The 19,207-nt window shown below is 45.8% G+C and overlaps 1 protein-coding gene across 2 annotated transcripts in view; it reads left to right on the plus strand.

Annotated features, from left to right (window-relative positions):
• INTS4 (integrator complex subunit 4) overlaps positions 1-16,688 on the plus strand; it is a 38,819-nt gene extending 22,131 nt beyond the window's left edge. For both annotated transcript variants that reach the window (XM_076328445.1, XM_076328446.1), the window contains exons 16-23: positions 1,596-1,689; positions 3,853-3,933; positions 6,902-7,032; positions 7,992-8,051; positions 10,908-11,067; positions 11,399-11,542; positions 12,291-12,411; positions 15,981-16,688. In XM_076328445.1, coding sequence (XP_076184560.1) covers positions 1,596-1,689; positions 3,853-3,933; positions 6,902-7,032; positions 7,992-8,051; positions 10,908-11,067; positions 11,399-11,542; positions 12,291-12,411; positions 15,981-16,174 — 985 coding nt within the window. In that variant the 3' untranslated portion in view covers positions 16,175-16,688. The remainder of the gene's footprint in view (positions 1-1,595; positions 1,690-3,852; positions 3,934-6,901; positions 7,033-7,991; positions 8,052-10,907; positions 11,068-11,398; positions 11,543-12,290; positions 12,412-15,980) is intronic.
• Positions 16,689-19,207: the final 2,519 nt, after the last annotated feature.

Below are 19,207 nucleotides of genomic sequence, written 5' to 3' on the forward strand. Positions count from 1 at the left end.
AAGACAAAAAGGTTATTTTGCAGAGGGCAAGAGTTTCCTGCACGAACTTGCCGAGAGGAGAGGGATAGAAGAAGCTCACAGCAGTGGATTCTGCGGGTGGGACATAACTCCTGCCTCCTTTATCATTATTGTCATCAGGGGAAGTAGAGCAGACCTCGTGGAGCTGGTGTCTACTTGGGACTTACATTTCTGACCACGCTCAAGGCTGACGCTCTTCCCCCAGGGTCTGCAGCTGAAACTGCAAGACAGGCTTTTTTAGCAAATTGGTCTTTGTGGTTTAGTTTCTACATCTATACAGCAGGAATTTTTTTTGTCTTGCAGGGATGTTGAAATCTGTTTAAGATTTGTAAGGAAATAGAATTAGTGGGATTGGGAACCGTAGAAGACTGGGAAACAGAATATCTGCCTAGCTGTTAGCTGAGGGATGACATCCTGTTCCCCGTTAGTGTGTTGTGATGCATTAAGTATGACATGGGAATTAAGCACCCAGGAGTCTGTTCTTTTCTGTCTGGGAAAAGATTAAATGGAGTCACTATGTAGGGCTCAGGCTGGCTCTACTGTTGTTGCACTGAAGGAAGGCGCAGCCCTTCTGCTTAGGAGAGGTTTTCTTTGGCTGCAAATTATACAGATAATCTCATGGATTTTTTTGAATGTGTCAGCGCTTAGCAACCTTCTGGTTTGGCAGAGTCAAAGTTTCAGGACTGCATCATAAATGCAAAGATAAATCTAAAATAAACAAAAGGAAAGCGTCATCTGAAGAAAAACCAATCTTTTTAATAATACTGTAGGAAACATGGGAATAAGAGTGACAATTTTAGTACGCTTTGGATCAAAGCAAAATACAGAGAAGAACAGAGACGTTGAATCCACATCATCCAACCTATTTTCAGTTCTATAACAAAAAGTGTGGTTTGTTTTCTTAATACACGCTTTTGATTTTAAAACATGTCTAAGAGTAGAGAACTAAAGCCTTTTTGGGTTCCGTTAAGTGTCTGTCTGTTTGGGTTTTTTTCTCCCCTCTGTGAAGTTAAAAGCTACTTCTATTGCTGTATGAGTTACAAGAAATACCAGACAGCACACGACAGCTACTTGGGCAAATATCAGTACATCAGATTTCAGCTTGTTTTAAAAAGGCAGCTATATTTCAGATATGCTTGGTTGCGTGAGCCTGACATGTTCCAAACAACCTTTCCTAGCCAACTCGAATAGTTAGATTTCCCAGCAGTGTAACGCAAATGGGTCGTTAGCTGCTGTGCAAGTCTGGAGTGTTTTAAGTTAGATCTGGAACTGCTACGCTGTACGGCTCCCATAGGGCTGCAGAGTGAAGTAGGTTGACAGACTTAGTGCTTCCACTGCTGGGCTCGTGTCAGCCTCCAGGAAGAAAGGAGCTGCCGAGTCCCAAGGTGCAAACTGTTTTGTAGTGCCTGTTTTGCTACTGTTTCTGGTGCTCGTTGTAAGGATAAGAAAAAGCAAGACGCAGAAATAGCTGGCTTCATCGTTGCTGTTGCTGTGTTCTGAGTGCGTTTAGATTAACTTGCTGTCTCAATATGGTATTTTCCTTTTTTGTTTGTTTTTTGTTTTTCCACATGCTTCAGCGATCTTCAGAGGCTTGGAGAACTGCAGTCAGAACTGGCAGGGATGGCAGATTTCACTGCAACTTACCTTCAGTGTCAGCTGCTCCTCATCAAGGTTTGACTTCATCTGGGGTTTTTTGGGCTGTTCTTCAAAAATGCCCCCAGTCCATCTCCATGGTGCACTTTCATGTTTTGATGTTTGTGCTGAAAACTGATGTATGATGAAAGCGCAGGTTCCATGGATTTCTGATATTCCTACTTCCCTTCTGCAGTAACTTTGCCAACGAGTACGCCAGCGCAGGTCTCTGTACCTAGGGCTTATGTTGGTTCACGTGCGTTTTGCCAGTGCAGAGTTTATTTTCTGACAGAAATCACAATGGAGGCAACTACTCTGTAGCCTTTTATGTTAGGAGAGTAGCTTTTCTTTGCTAGTGGCCACTGGAATGCTTTTTGCTAAACTGCTGCTATAAGTGGAGGTTTTATAGACAATGTTTTGTAGACAGCTTTTTCGGCACCAATGCCAAAGGAATTCTTTAGACTTGATTGAGCAAAATATCAGTCGTGCTTTCTTTTACAGTGCTGAACTGATCTGTCTGTTTGGTATTAGCAGATGAAGTGGTTACTTTGACACTGTGGCAGCAACCCTTTTCAAAGTCAGCTTCTTGCTGTAAACAGGAACTAATTTTTTGTTTCGCTTCTCGAGCTATCAACTGGCAATAGTATTTCAGTTAGTCTCCTGGCATTCTCTCGGTGGTTGAATGTAAGTTATACACATGTAAAGCAAGAACTAAAGCAAGCAACAAACAGGTTTCCAGAAGGGACTCAATAAAAGCTTCGTTATGTAAAACCAAGAAAGGATTTCAGTTTCTTTGCTAAACACGTAGCTGCCAGTTGGCATATCTCATGGCAGCCCTCAAATCTTTGGGATACATTTATCACCCAAGGAAGGTATCTTAGATGAGCAGTGTTACAGCTCGGTACATTCCTAGCTAAATCCAAAACTTTTGCCAAAGCAAAATGTGCTATCCAGGCAGAGGACCAACATTTGGAGGTGGCTTTGTTGCCATTCTTCAGGGTTTGGCTGGAGTGAGCCGGCGTACGTTAGCTCAGAGAACAATGGTTTGTGTATCTGGCAAAGCGGAGCGCTCTGTTTGGAAGAAGGGAGTAAATGCTGCACCAGCCATGCTTGGCTCGAGCTGTAGAACAGACAGTACGTCAGTGATGCAGAGGAGTCAGCGATGTGGCCGAAATGAAAAGTAACTCGTAATACCATACAACTAGAAATTCTGATGTGGCAGAGAGAAACCCGAATGTCAGAGCAGCCCTTTTCAGTAGATTTCTTTCCAATTGCTTCTTTCCCCAGCAGAAAGAAGCTGTTGGGAGGGGAAAAAAGTATCTTCATTTCCCAGCCTCTCGAGGCTCAAAAGGTTCCAGACCTTTAAAGGCTCTCCATAACCTGTGATTTTAGGGGTAGTTAGCTGGGATTCTGCAGCCAACCTAGGTGAAGGATACAGTCTGTATGTTCTTGAGCTTTGGCTACAGCCAGCTTTGTGTGTAGCCGTATCTAAGGACAGGCAGCTTCAAAAAGGTGGCAGTGATATAAATCATCCAGTCAAGCTTTCTTAATTTTTTTTAAACATAAATCAAAAAGCAAATAGGGTGTGGCTGGGTATTTGTGTGGTTTTGTTTTTGTTGTTTTTTTTTTTTTTCTTAAATAAGACTATCAGTAGCTGATTTACATGCGGTATTCTTAGTAACTCCAGGATCTTTGGTGGGGTGGAGAATGTCAATAGGAGAGTTCAGAAATATGACTGTGTAGGTGTGTTTCTGGGGACAGTTGTTATTGTTTCCACTTTTTGCCTGCAATCTGAGATTGCCCTGATCTTGGTCTCAGGGAGGTGATAAAGCAGTGGGCTATTGTTTTTCTAATAAGTTTCTTCATTCTGCATAAAGTTCTCCTTAAAAAGTACTGAAGAGTTTGGCTCAGCCAGTCTCTATTTCATAGTTTTGTTAATATTACTCTCAATTTCTGTTTTGTATTTTATAGCTGTATAGGTCTCTCCGTGTATTTATAGAACAGTACCTATTTTGGAGGCCTTGGTTCCCTGTGTTGTATTTAAAAGCGCAAAAGAAAACTTTGGCCTGCTTTTTCAACCAACCCGTTGGCGTACAGCCAAGAGACAGGGCATCTTCCCTGCTCCCAAGCCCATCTAGCGCGGCGTTATAATGTTTAGACTGAACTGGGTATTTATCATCATTTCACGGTTTTCTTCTGTAGGCCTTGCAGGAGAAGCTGTGGAATGTGGCAGCTCCTCTGTACCTGAAGCAGAACGCGTTAGCATCTGCTGCAGCAAAACAGGTGAGGCAGAAGCAGCTGGGTCTGTGTGGAGACAAGTCCTCGGATACGAGCCCTTCCTTGGCCATGCAACGATAATACGCTTCTGATCTTCTACTGCCGTAGTCTGTCCAGGGAAATCTTAGTTCCCCAAAGTGCAGTTATTTCTCTCATCTTCAAAAGATGAGTGGTGGAGGTTCATGACAACTGTAAAAAGGCAAACATCCTACCCAGCTTCCAGAAGAGCAAGAAGGTAGATCCAGAAAACTGTGGGCTGCTTGGCCTCGCCTCACTCCTGGGGAAGGTTATGGACCAACTCCTCTTAAAAGCCATTTCTAAGCAAGTGAAGGTCAACAAGGTGATTGGGAACAACCAAAATGCATTTCCCAAGGGCAAATTGGGGGCACTGGTGGATGAAAAGCTGGACACGAGCCGGCAATGTGCGCTCGCAGCCCAGAAGGCCAGTCGTGTCCTGGGCTGCATCCAAAGCAGCGTGGCCAGCAGGTCGAGGGAGGGGATTCTGCCCCTCTCCTCTGCTCTGGTGAGACCCCCCTGGAGCACTGCGTCCAGCTCTGGAGCCCTCAGCACAAGAAAGACACGGACCTGTTGGAGCGGGTCCAGAGGAGGCCACAAAAATGATCAGGGGGATGGAACACCTCTGCTCTGGAGAAAGGCTGAGAGAGTTGGGGTTGTTCAGCCTGGAGAAGAGAAGGCTCCGGGGAGACCTTATTGCAGCCTGTCAGTACTTAAAGGGGGCTGATAAGAAAGATGGCGGCAGACTTTTTAGCAGGGCCTGTTGTGACAGGACAAGAAGGAATGGTTTTAAACTAAAGGAGGGCAGATTTAGACTAGCTATAAGGAAGAAATGTTTTACGCTGAGGGTGGTGAAACACTGGCCCAGGTTGCCCAGAGAGGTGGTGGATGCCCCATCCCTGGAAACATTCCAGGTCAGGTTGGACGGGGCTCTGAGCAACCTGATCTAGTTGAAGATGTCCCTGCCCATGGCAGGGGGGCTGGACTAGATGAGCTTTAGAGGTCCCTTCCAACCCAAACCATTCTATGAAATTATGCCTGACCAACATCATTGCTCTCTGAGGGGACAAGGGCAAGGCAGTGGATGTCGTATCCCTTGACTTTAGCAAAGCCTTTGATGCAGTCTCCCATCATTTCCTTTTCACCAAACTGGCAGGATTCTGGCTGAGTAAGTGGGTGATAAGGCTCCTCCAAATTGAGGAGCCAGTCGAGATGCCGGAGGGCATAACTGCTGTTCAGCCTGGTCTGGACAGGCTGGGGAAGTGGAATGACAGGAACCTCATGATGTTCAGCATGCGGATCCTGGTGGACAACACATTGAACATGAGGCAGTAACGAAGGCCAACTACATCCTGGGCTGTCTTAGCAAGAGTGTGGCCAGCGGGTCTGGGGAAGTGATCCTTCCCCTCTATTCAGCTCCGGCGAGATCACATCTGGAGGGCTGTGTTGTGTTTTGGCCTCCCCAGTAGAAGGAAGATGCTGACAAACTGGGCCAAGTTCAGCAGAGGGCCACCAAGGTGGTCAGGGGCTGGAGCACATTGCCTGCAAGGAGAGGCTGAGGGAACTGGCCTTGTCCAGCCTGGAGAAGAGAAGGCTTCAGGGTGGATTTACTGCTGTCTGCTGCTGCCTCATCGTAGGGTGTAGATGAGACGGATCCAGACTGCTCTGGACAAGAGACAATGGACACAAGTTGGAATATGAGAAATTCTGATTAGATACAAGGGGAAAAACAATTTACTGTAAGGGAGGTTAAATACTGGAACAGGTTGCCCAGAGAGATGGGGGGAATCTTCGTCCTTGAAAGCGTTCACAGCTTGATGTGGCCCTGAGTAACTGGATCTAATTAGACCTGCTGTGAGCAGGGGACCAGGCTAGATGACCTCCAGAGGTCCCACCCAACCTGAGTTATTCTGATTCTGTGATGTATAAACGATCTGATCCTGGGAAAACTGAAGCTAAGCACTAAGAAAAGGTAAAGGAGAAAGCAAGCTATTAAATAATCCGGAAACAAATCTAGGGTAAAAGCAAGTTCATGGATCTGCTGGGAAACTATGCTGACATTTTGAGTCTTCAGTTAATTAAGATGTAATGAGAGGCAGGTACTGCTGTGCATCAAAACCTTCTATGCTGTTGACAGCTGTCCCCAGGGATAGTAGAAACAAAAGCCTATCAGCTTTTTAAATCTTCTCTAATTGAACTGTCTGTCTTGGGTGCCCTTCTCAGTAGCATGTGAACCCCCTGGGAAGTTTTATCTGTTGTGATTGTGAATGTAGAACGCTTCCTGTCAATGCAAAGTGAGGGAGTGTTTCCTATTAAATAACTTGCAAGTTCTTGGTTTCTGTACAGTCATACTGAACTCGACTGTATTAATTTGAGCACTTCTCTTGTCTGCTTAAGCCCATCTATTCGACAGATAAAGTACGATGAGTAAAATGGTGGAATGTGCTGTCTAAGCTTTTAACCGTGTATCTAAAATAGCCCAGGATGATACTTATCTGGTGATGGTTCCCATCTTTTGCTGCAGTATGTGAAGCGTTGTTGAACGTAAAGTTGTTTCCAAGAGAACTTTGTCAAATATAGCTCCAAAAATGCAAACCTGAGCAGGACCACTGAGGTTGCTCTGTTGTGCTGCTCACGTTTTGTATTCCAGAGTAGCCAGCCGGAGTCGGTGAGTGCTCTACCCCCAGAAATCCAAAATGCAGTGCCAAAAGATAGACTGCTGATGGAGGGAGCGCTTGATTTCAGGCCAAGTTTCATGAATTGTTTCTTTAATATAGCCAAGATAACCTTTTAGTATTAGGTGCCGCTTTACGCTGTGAAGAATTTCACCAAAAGGATGAGACTCGTGGATTAATGTGTTCCTCAGTATGAGGAAAAATACCAGAATCTTGTGATCATGCTTGTGCAAGAGTTTAACAGGGTCTGATGGTTTGTTACTCCTGTGGTTTCTGTCTGACAGATCTTGGAAGAAACTTATAAAATGGAGTTCATGTACAGCGGCGTGGAAAGTAGACAAGTGGTCATTATTCACCACATGAGACTGCAAGCGAAGGCGTTACAGCTTATAGTGACTGCACGTACCACCAGAGGGTAAGGGTGACCTGACAAAAGGACCTTCTTAGGGTTAACTGTAAGCTTAGTTTCCTCAAGCTTTGTTTAAAAAAAACAGCAAGGATAAATTAGACACATAAAACATCACGGCATGCCAATAACCATTTGCTAAACTGCTTCAGCATGAAGGGCCTTCTTTTGCCTTTGGTGTAGTTGTAGAGTGGCACAAGACTAAATTAGGTGACAAAATCATGAGGAAGACATGTTTAGGGGGTTGAGTTCTCTCAGCTATGAACATGTAAATAGGTTAAAAAACATAGTGTGTCTTAGAGTTGATATTTGGGACGTATTTAAATGAGGAAAAGTCATGTATCGAAGAATGCACTAATCGTGTTTCCTTCACTAAGTGTTAGTTGCTGAGTTTTTAGCGTCAGAAAAGAATTGTCTTTTTGACTCATCTGCAACTAATGTTTGTGTGACTCGGACACAAAATGCTCACGTGTACGCGTGGCTTAGGGAACAGGGCAGGCTCTGTGTGGTTCCTTTGGGCTGCCGAGGTCAATGAAGTTACACCTGGGTTTGGATGGTTGTAGAATTAGAACTTCATTTGGTGGAGTTAGAGCGAGGTGGTTAGTACCCTCATTTGTTTACGTTGTTGCCATCAATTCACTGTGTTGCCATCGAGGTCCATAATAGATTTGCCTCTTAACCTCCTGTTTTATAGGCGGAAAGTTAATATTTTCTAGCAGTGGCTTTGGGACCTTAATTAGTGCCTTACGCAAGTGATTTTTTGTGGGAGGGGGATATGGATGTGGGGAGGAAGATGGTGATTAATTTTTATTTTTTCTCTTGTGGGGAACACCTTTCTGGCCTTAACATTGTAAGATCTTTTAGTTTTTAGGAGCTTGAGCTGGATTCCGAAACACCTAAATGTTTATAACCATAGAGCCAATTTTCTGTATTCAAAATTAAAACAAGGGATGTTATCGTCATTACAGAGTGGAACCCCTTTTTGGGATGTGTGAAAAATTCCTACAGGAGGTGGATTCCTTTCAGAGGTGAGAAACTCCGTTGCTTCTTCACTTTATGTTAGAAAGTCCCCCCCCACCATTGACATCAGGGAATATTCTGTTTGTTTTTCATCTCTTTGCATCTCCCTTCCCCTGTTGCTGTCCTACCTCGGGGACTGCTGTCATGAGATAATGATACAGCAAGAAGTAAACTCCCTTCTAAATGTGGGATCAATGGAAGAGCTTTCCTGGGAGTATATTTCCCTTTTCTTTATCATAAATTTCTAAATTGTAAATGAGAGAGTGAGTGGACCGTCTACATGCTCAAGGTGGGAGTTATCTTGCCCGGGTGCTGACATTTGCTTTGTAGACCACTGCTTATGAAGCCCTCACCCAGCTCTCCTCTCACTGGAGAGGTGCTTCTTTCATCTTATCCAAATCTAGATGTCTAAAATGGGTCAGATTAGGGATGCCCAGGTTTTTTCTGTCAGCTCAGAAGGGAACTGGGTAGCTAGCCCAGAGACATAGGTATCCAGAGTTGGCTGAGCAGAATTCCGTCCCTAGTTCCGATTAAGTTCCCATTTATTCGTGGTCCGTATGCTTGGCAGTTGTGACTGGTTAAGTGACGAGAAAAGGGAGCCAAATCTACCCATTCCCTAATGTTTAGCTTATTTGGTAGCTAATGACTAGAACTGTTCATTTGCTTTGTATCTTTTCTTCACACTGAGTCTCGGGATCAGCAAAAACTCATCACTCTTTCTCAGGAATGTAACTCCTACAGGCGGTGATGAATTCCACAAAAGGGAATCTGGATGACGGTAGATCTTGTCACTTAGCTGTAAGGTCACCTGTAAATGCTCGGACACGTAAAATCCCCGTGTCTAGGTCGTGCAGCCTCAGCGTGCCAGATTTTAGCTGCGTCCCATGACAGAGCAGTTGAAATTTGCAGTCATAGGAGCACAAGGATGTGTGTTCCTGCGTAGCCCTCTTACCGTGTACAGAGGAGAGTGTGATTTTTCTCCACCCTTGCCAAGCTGGTGGTAGAAGCTTCTGTTTATGGATTATGAGCTCCTGTAGAGCACCACCAGGATCCTGGAAAAAAGAAAAATCATCTCACTTCTAGGGCTTTAGGACCTGAAGCTGTTTTGGGCATGTCTGGTATTCCTGTCCGGGCTTTATAGACTCAACGGTAGGTGAAGATACAGCGCAACACCGCACGTGGTGACAAGCGGGGAGGAGAGCCCGTTGTTCAAGAGGCTGTTCGCCTACAGGAACGGTGCATTTTTTTCACCAAATTGCATGAGTAGTTACCAGGCTTACAAAACCGCTAAACACAGCAGGAATGTTGCAGATAATAACGGATAAGCCACCAATGACTCAGTCTAACAAAGCATCTGCACGCAGGGAGGTAGGGTAGTAGCCCAATTTTACCTCTATATAAAGAACAAGAAGTACTAAATGCTCTTCTTGTGAGAGGCTGTTGTCCCAAGCTATAGAATGGATTCTGTTCTCTGCTCTTGACCTCTAGAACTGGCTTCCCCCCCCTCCACTGATTGTAGTTTACTATTAAAATTTCACTCCCCAGATGTAATAAATAATGCTCTCATAAACATTGGTAGAGAAAAAACGTTCTGGAAACTTTGCTGCAGCAGAAGGTCAGACAACTCACATACTGGGTGTGTGGGTATGTTAGATCCTGTAATGAGTCAGCTGTTTAGTTAGCCAGGTGAAAGTGCACAGCATAAAGAATTAGGCATGTGCGTGTCTTCCCTGAGAATCATAGAATCATTAAGGTTGGAAAGGACCTCTAAGATCATCGAGTCCAACCGTCGACCCAACACCACCATGCCCACTAAACCATGTCCCTAAGCGCCTCATCTACACATCTTTCAAATACTTCCAGGGATGGGGACTCCACCACTTCCCTGGGCAGCCTGTCCCAATGTTTAACCACTCTTTCAGTAAAGACATTTTTCCTTACATCCAATCTAAACCTCCCCTGGCGCAACTTGAGGCCATTTCCTCTTGTCCTATCGCTTGTTACTTGGGAGAAGAGACCGACCCCCACCTCGCTACAACCTCCTTTCAGGGAGTTGTAGAGAGCGATGAGGTCTCCCCTCAGCCTCCTTTTCTCCAGGCTAAACAGTCCCAGTTCCCTCAGCCGCTCCTCAGCAGACTTGTTCTCCAGACCCCTCACCAGCCTCGTTGCCCTTCTCTGGACACGCTCCAGCACCTCAACGTCCTTCTTGTAGTGAGGGGCCCAAAACTGAACACAGTATTCGAGGTGTGGCCTCACCAGGGCCGAGTACAGGGGCACGATCACTTCCCTGCTCCTGCTGGCCCCAAGAATTATTCTGCTACACACAAGAAGTACCAATTTCAAAAGTTTGCAAGGCAACTATAGTAGGAACGGCTCTCTCATCTAGCTGTGTTTCTTTGTTGAGACATGGGGGTTGAACGCAGAGTACTAGAATTGCCCGCAGTCTCATTTAATTAGCACTCTTACTATCTAAACAGCATTACAGCCGCACGTGCAATCCGGGCGGACACATCCCTACAGTACCTGGTTCTCATTCACGTGTTATTGATGGGCACCTCAACATTTCTAGCTCCTTTTTTGTGAATCTAGATTCCTTTGCCTGCTAGGCTATGTATTGATGGAGGACATAAGAAGTGAAACCTGAATAGCCCTTGACGTTGTCGGTTTGAGCACAAGGCATGGTCCCGACGTAACTATCCAAAATCATCTTTATCTTATGTATGAGACGTGCATCAGAAGAGGAATCTACACATCTGATTCTGTCATTGTAACTAAATATAAAGATTAAGTAGCCTCGCTGAAAATAACAATACTGTTGAAAACGTTGAAAAAACTATTTGATTTTTAATTTATTCTTAACGCAGATGTTTCATCTCTGAGCTCCCACATATGCAAGGCAGTTTTGTAGATAAATTGCTGGACTTAATGCCCAGACTTGTGACGTCCAAGCCTTCGGAAGTGGTCAAGATTCTTCAGACAACACTGCGACAAAGTACCTTCCTCCACCTTCCTCTTCCAGAGCAGGTCAGTTTAGCGCAGAGAATTAAAATGCGATATCCTTGCAGACTGTCTCAGCATCTGACTAGTTCCTAATATACCACGAAGCTTTGAGGATTCAGGTTTTTGGTCAGTCCCAAGTGTTATTTCTTCAAAGGCTTTCTTCTTACCTAGCAACCTCAGGACTACTGCTAAAAATACAGAAGACTCAGTAATTCCTGGCAGTATCTAAGAGAATCCAAAGTTCGTGCACAATTTCTCCATTAAGAACAGTAATGATTGTCTCTTCCCCCCCCCCCCCCCCCCTTTCCTCCTCCTCCCTCCGCCTTATTTTTGCCAACCGCTTTGCCCCTAACAGCTCCATAGAGCTACTGCAAATATTATTGAGCCTACCGGCGAATCTGATAATCCTCTGAGGTTTACATCGGGGTTGGTAGTGGCACTGGATGTTGATGCAACTCTGGAGCACGTGCAGGATCCCCAGGGAACCGTTAAAGTTCAGGTAAGCAGTCGCTTGACATAAATGCAAACAAGATTGCGTCTTAGGGGGAGTTTCCTTAAGGATGTCAATGCTTCTAAATTGCAAATATTTATACTCTTTATTAGTCACAATGCCGGATTTCTGTGTTTTGACCACACATTCAGAAACTGGCTTGTATACAGTGCGCTGAGCTGACTTGCGTACAGTTCCTGAGAGTTTGCTTTGAGCGCTTTGATGCCGTTCTGCGCTCCGCACACGCTACCCTCTGCTTTCACGTGCTCTGGGCACGTTACGGACATGAGCACAAATAAATGCTGGTCAACTTCCAGCTTGCGTAGTGGGAGACGGAGGAGCAAAAGAAGCTGTTCTGAACAGTACAGAAATATGCGGGCTCTCGGCTCTCCGTATTTACAACTTAACTTGCTTCCTGCTGCTGAATCACTAGTTTCAAATGCAGCTAAAGAGGTGGGTGTGGTATGATGCTGAGTAAAATAATGCGAGTTCACTGCATAACGAAGAAACGAAAACCTCTGTTTACAATGTAGAGGAAGAGGCTGATGTCAGCGTATTCTTCTTCCACCTGTGCCGTGGGTCTGAATGGCCGGCGTGTGGCTGTTAAATCTAGGGCAGCTGGACTCCTGGCTCCAAGATAAAGCACACCTTCCTGCCTTCTGAACTCAAACAGAAAACGCCAAAATAACGCACGCTGTGCAAATCCCCGGTCCAGTTGTCATTCAGTTGTTTCATGGGTTTTTTTTTCCTCTTATAGGTGTTGTATCCAGATGGACAAGCACAGCTAATCCATCCTAAACCAGCTGACTTTCGAAATCCCGGTCCGGGAAGGCACAGGCTGATAACTCAGGTTTACCTCTCACACACAGCCTGGACAGGTAACCTTACCGACACGAGTTCATGCGATTGTGTTGCTGCACTTTTCTAAGATAAGAGTGTGTCTTGCTTGATCCCGGTCTCCTGCACATAAGACGTACGTGCCCACAGTCTTGGGGGCTTTGAGGATCCTGGAGTCTACAGCTGTTGTTGATGCTGCCCTTAGTGTTGCTCAGATTTCTGTTCTGCCTTTGAGCAGTTACATCTCCCTGGTTGACAGGGCAGTACTGCTCCGTAGGGGCTGTCGTTGGAGAGAAGGTGCTTGCTACGCGCTGGGGGCTTGTGGCGGCTTGACCCAGGCTGGACACCGGGTGCCCACCAAAGCCGCTCTATCACTCCCCTCCTCAGCTGGACAGGGGAGAGAAAATAAAACAAAAGGCTCATGGGTCGAGATAAGGACAGGGAGAGATCACTCGGCAATTACCATTATGGGAAAAACACTCGACTTGGGGAAAATGAATTTAATTTATTACCAATCAAATCAGAGTAGGGTAATGAGAAAATAAAACCAAACCTTAAAACACCTTCCCCCCACCCCTCCCTTCTTCCTGGGCTCAACTTCACTCCCGATTTTCTCTACCTCCTCCCCCCCGAGCAGCGCAGGGGGACGGGGAATGGGGGTTGTGGTCAGTTCGTCACACGTTGTTTCTGCCGCTCCTTCCTCCTCAGGGGGAGGACTCCTCACACTCTTCCCCTGCTCCAGCGTGGGGTCCCTCCCACGGGAGACAGTCCTCCAGGAACTTCTCCAGCGTGAGGCCTTCCCACGGGCTGCAGTTCTTCACGAACTGCTCCAGCGTGGGTCCCTTCCAGGGGGTGCAGTCTTTCAGGAACAGACTGCTCCAGCGTGGGTCCCCCACAAGGTCACAAGTCCTGCCAGCAAACCTGCTCCAGTGTGGGCTCCTCTCTCCACGGGTCCACAGGTCCTGTCAGGAGCCTGCTCCAGTGTGGGCTTCCCACAGGGTCACAGCCTCCTTTGGGCATCCACCTGCTCTGGCGTGGGGTCCTCCACGGGCTGCAGGTGGATATCTGCTCCACCATGGACCTCCATGGGCTGCAGGGGGACAGCCTGCCTCACCATGGTCTTCACCACGGGCTGCGGGGGAATCTCTGCTCCGGCGCCTGGAGCACCTCCTCCCCCTCCTTCTTCCCTGACCTTGGTGTCTGCAGAGTTGTTTCTCTCACGTATTCTCACTCCTCTCTCACGTATTCTCACTCCTCTCTCCGGCTGCAGTTGCACAGGGTGGTTTTTTCCCCCTTTTTAAACACGTTATCCCAGAGGCGCTACCACCATTGCTGATGGGCTCGATCTTGGCCAGCAGCGGGTCCGTCTTTGAGCCGGCTGGCATTGGCTCTATCGGACATGGGGGAAGCTTCTAGCAGCTTCTCACAGAAGCCACCCCTGTAGCCCCCCTGCTACCAAAGCCTTGCCACGCAAACGCAATACAGGGCTGCGCGAGCAGTCTTGAAGGCACTGGGAGCCTTTACATGGGAGCAGATATTCAAGGTGAGGTCACCCATTTCTGTGCAGAGCAAGATCAGTTGTAGGAGTCAGGTCTGCATCCTTATTTAAAGGCAAGGAGTCATGGTAAACTGACTCATTGTAATTCATTGTTTTAGATCTGACAGGTATTTGAGCAGGGCAGAGAACCTTCGGAACTGTGTGTACTCAACGGTATAATTTCACTGCTGATTGAACTTTCACCCTTTTAATGCCCTAAAAAACACCCATTAGCTCTGACGAAATACGCGACTCCAACATTCGCGTTCAGTCTCAGTTGGCATTCACACTTCCCCGTGAAAGTGCTTCTGTAATTGGCTTGTGGACTTCAAACAACAAAAGCAGAGAGTATTTGTTCACAGCTCCCTTTGTCCTGTTCTCTTTTAATCCCTTCACGTTTATTCAAATGCGTGTTGGTTTTTTTCTGAGCAGTTATTAATAGGATTTGGTGATCTTTTTTTAACCAACAGTTTTGTTTAGTGCAATGTTCTTTCACGTACTCCTTTTTATATAGCATGGTGTACTCGTTCATCCTGCGATCTTTGTTTTGTTTTGGAGAAGAAAAAATGGTATTGTTTCTACGAGTGGTGGAAGTATCTGGATTTAAAGGTTGATCCTGTACCAGAGGGAGCTGAACCAAGTCCTTATTTCCGCTTCTGCAGCGTTCACTGGAAGGGTGTTTTCGGTGTGGCCCCAAAGGACTCCATTCTGGTGTCCGTCGTTTTAACTGTTAACTGTGACATTGGCACTTGGGCATATAAAAGGTGGGGAGGGCACCAAGCTGGGAGGGCTTCAGGGAACGGGGTCAGAACTCAAAATGGAGAAGTTGCCTTGATTCAAGACAGTGAAACTTAGTAAAAAGCCAGTAAAAAGTGTGTGCTTAGGGAGGAGAACGCCCAAATACAGAGCACGGATTACGGGACGGGCGTATAGCAGAAGCGATAGAGGGGACTGCAAGCTACAAATGAAAGAAGAGTTGACAGTATGGCGAAAAGGTGAGTCTCAGGGAGGTGTTAGCTGGACTGTGAGAGAACTGTGGGAAAAGGTTATTTCTTGTGTTCTGCCTGGTGCGGATGGTGTCTCGGCTGGAGTACCGCTGCAGTTCTGGGCAGCGCATCTTAAAATTACGTAGGTTTCATTTAGGTTTTCGTAACGGGGTCCTGTTGTGGGTTAACCCGGTATACAGTTAAGCCCCACAGGCCACCCGGCGCTCGCTCACTCCCCCCCGGTGGGATGGGGAAGAGAATGGGAAGGGTAAAAGTGAGAAAACTCGTGGGTATCGCGCCATTCAGCAATAGCCAAGACGTTCCTGTGTTATCAACACCGTTTTAGTCACAAATCCAAAACATAGCACCATGCGAGCTACTCCGAAGGAAAATTAACTCTACCCCTGCCAAAACCAGTACAAGTCCATACGGAAAACCTAAAGGAATCGCGTTTTTCAGTCTAGAAATGAATATTTTGATGGGGATGTAGTCCGGCACGCTGCTCAGGGACATACTGCGTAGACTGAAAGCCTGTTTCCATTTGACCACCGGGAGAAGAATAAAGTCAAATCATCTTACGGACAGTATTGGGAATATCTGTCTGGCTGCTGAGATGGTAAAAGAGGGGGAGAGGCTGTCTTGCAGTGTAAAAACCTCCAACAGAAGAGAATCTTCGAGTAATCTCCTGTGCTGTGAGGCTTATCAGACATCGTCTGGATTTACCTGATCCTGCCATAAAAGTATAGGTAGCAAGACCTGCTAGTTCTATGGTCTTTTACGATTTTATTATTATTTGGTTGGAATAACTTTTAACAGTTACTTTTGAAAGTTGCTATTTGTTAGTTAGTCGTGAGATTCTTTTTCTTAAGCTCTGACAAAGCTGGGGGGGGCGGATCTAAAACGATGTGTAGTTCTGCCACGCTGAATGCAACGACAGAAGTTGTATTTTCAAGCACCGGGTTGGATTCTGGTCAGCCCAGAATGGCTCTGTACTGTACCCAGCATACGCGAGAGAAAGTTTCATTCGGTATTGGTCGCTCACTGCCACGTTTGGGTCATTCTGGTTTTTTTTTTTTTCCCCCTGCAGAGCCGTGTCAGATTGAAGTGCGGTTGCTGCTGGCCTACAATTCCAACAGGAGCAAGGCATCTGCTAAAATTCCTAAATCTACCTGGAGCGAGAGCTTGGAGGCTCTCCCGCAATCTGAAAACGGCATAGAGGGGACCATACCCTTCAGCAAACCCGTCAAAGTTTATATAATGCCCAAACCTGCCAGACGGTGAAGTCTGACGCCAAAAGAAATACATTTATGGGATTGTTGGGTTACCTGAAAACAACATGCTGTGTTCCAAGGTAGTGAACCAAACCAAAACAGACTTACACCAGTCAACCATAGAAATAAAGCTGCCGAAGAACGATTGGTCTCCTCTGTTAAGAAGCAGATAGACCGATGCAGGAGTTATTCAGCTAGTTAAGTGTAGTTTCAAGAAAATGCAGGTGCTTCTATATTGAATCAACAAAATCAAGACAGTTCTCAGCATTCCAGTAGTATTTCATTGGGCTGTATCTTCAGTTTTCACTTGCCAAAAGTTTCTCTCCAAGGCCTCTAGGTTTTCTGCTATGTATTTACTATGTAAATGCTTAGGCACATAAATCAATGTTATTTTTACTGTACTCTGAAATGAAAGCTAAGGAGTTTGAGGTTTGTTGTTTTGTTAGGTTTTTTTTTAAATGTCTAAAACTTGTATTTGTGCATTGGTACCTAAACTCTTAGTAAAGAAAAAAATAAAATCTAAAGTGCTGCTGTTCTTGTGTGGGAACTGCGTCTCAAAGTGCAACTGCCATTTGCCGTAGGCTCAATCCTGAGCTATTTTACATCCCGTACTGAAGCTAGTACAGTTTTGGGGAGGGCACAGGTTGTCCACGTTGTGGTGCGGGGGGAGGAGGAACCCGTTGGTGCAAGCAGCAGAAACTTCAGTTAGCAGGACATGGGGTTTAGCTGAGTTACAGCAACAAAACAGTATGTTTTGTAATCCAAGTCTCTTGCACATTTGTACGCCTCTAGGAACAATGCGATTAAATACCACGGGTTGAAAAATTACTAACTCCATCCCACTAAGTTTTACAGACTCCGTTTCTGCGTGGTGATCTTGGCCTGAACCAATCTTGCCGAGATGAGAAAATTGTTTAGTTTTTCAATTCAGCAGCAGTTTTGGCAGTCGAAGTCTCTCTGGTCGGCTGAAGTAGCGGAACATGCTCTCAGTTAAGCAGCAGTCAGGCAGCTTGTCCATGTTCCCCGAAGCGGGTGAGCTGGGAGTGCCGAGGGACAGGCACTTCCTTCTGGCATTCCTGTCGGGAAGCGTGTCTGTGCGTCGCTCCCGCGTGCAAGGCTTCAGCGGACTGAGGAATCTCCAATGATTTGTAGCAATCCCCTGGTAGGATTTTCTCAGAGCACTTAATGTGTGAAACTCTGTAGCGTGGCAACCAAACGTTACCTGTGTTCGTCAATCAATTGCTAAAAAAAGTAAACAAAGCAGTGAAGAAATACTTTCCAGTTGTACAGAGATCAGTGTAAATAATAACCCCTTATGTCCTTTCCTACAATAAAATTGGAAAACTCACGCAGATCTGTTTCCTCTTTATTATATGAGTGAACATGCAGGCCTGCGTGGTCTGGGCTAAGAAGGGATTACTGCAAGTTTTTTGTTTTAATTTTTTTAGAACTGACATGTTGGGGCCCAAAGACTCATAACCCTAAAACTATTCAGCTGCTTTAGGTATTCTTGAATTAAATATCCTTTCTTACTGCTACTGCGCTTACAAACTGGTTTTTGGTATTTCACCTTTAGGGCACTGCTTTGAAAACCTCCTGCGCGTGTAACAGCTGCGTTGTTACCGTCTGACTTCTCTTTGGCATCCTCAGTTCAGTTCCCAGGGGACAGGGGTTGATGTACATCTCTCATTATGAAGCTGCGACTGGGCAGACACTTGAGGAGTTGAGCTAGCCCATTACACTTTTTTTTTTTCCCCCTCCTCTCTTAATTTTGCACTTCACCAGTACTTCTGCAGTTTGTCATCCCAGTAAAGGCTTCCGATTTAAATGGTGTCCGCGTGCTCCAGACCACGACTGATGCTTTGGGAGGCAGAGCAGAGACGGGGCCCGAGGGAACGCCTGTTCAGCCCTGAAGGCCGCCCTTCGCTGTCAGCGCGGCGCAATATTGATGGGCAGCACAGCGAAGCTTTCGTGCTCCTCCCGGGCCTGCAGATAAACCCCCCAGGTCCTGGTGTTACCCAGCTGTCTGGCGTAAACTCTGCCTTTCCTCAAGGTCATTTGCCTGCTCTGTGGTTATCGGTGTTTGGGCTATGATTTATCATTTGTTCCCAGGCCACAGAGGACCAAACAGCTACTCCATTCTGGATATCTTTTTTTTTTTTCATTTTCAGTATCAAAATCTTGGCCTCTTTCTCTTTTTCTGAGCACTGGAACAAATTGCAACTGTTTTGCTGCCCTCATGCTGTGCTTGAGCTCCTTTTGTATGACATACTAGGCAAAGATCACTCGCCTTCTGTATTACCACCATCTGAGAATCAAATACTGAAGGGCTATAGAAAAGTTCTTCATCTGTAATTTCAGATGCCTAAAACCACTTGAAAATTTAAGACTGCTACGAACGTTTCCAGTCTTCTAATGAGAGTATTCCATAGTTGGCTTCTCTTCTTGGTATCATCCTGTAGTTTTTTCTCTGATCCCTAGTTTGAATCATGGAAGAAATCCTAGGTTCTCCTTTTCTTCTTAGGTTTCATCTATTCAAGCAGATGACTAACTCGTCATCATTTTAGCTGAACTGAAAAAAAAAGTGTTCTGTAACACTGATGATCTTAAAATTCATTGTCAAATGCTGTTTCCTTAATACTGTACTCTTTCCAAGATTCAAATTTACCTTTGATTTCCCTGCTGTGCAGGTAAGCAGAGTAGTAAACGTAGAATCATGAAGTGGTTTGGGTTGGAAGGGACCTCTAAAGCTCATCTAGTCCAACCCCCCTGCCGTGGGCAGGGACATCTTCAACTAGATCAGGTTGCTCAGAGCCCCGTCCAGCCTGACCTGGAATGTTTCCAGGGATGGGGCATCCACCACCTCTCTGGGCAACCTGGGCCAGTGTCTCACCACCCTCAGCGTAAAACATTTCTTTCTTAGATCTAGTCTGAATCTGCCCTCCTTTAGTTTAAAGCCATTCCCCCTTGTCCTGTCGCTACAGGCCCTGATAAAACATCCCTTATAAACACATGATGTTGTAGCAGGTCTTTCTGTACAGTC

The sequence above is a fragment of the Aptenodytes patagonicus genome, chromosome 1 (assembly GCF_965638725.1).
Source record: "Aptenodytes patagonicus chromosome 1, bAptPat1.pri.cur, whole genome shotgun sequence".
Classification (NCBI taxonomy): Eukaryota; Metazoa; Chordata; class Aves; order Sphenisciformes; family Spheniscidae; genus Aptenodytes; species Aptenodytes patagonicus.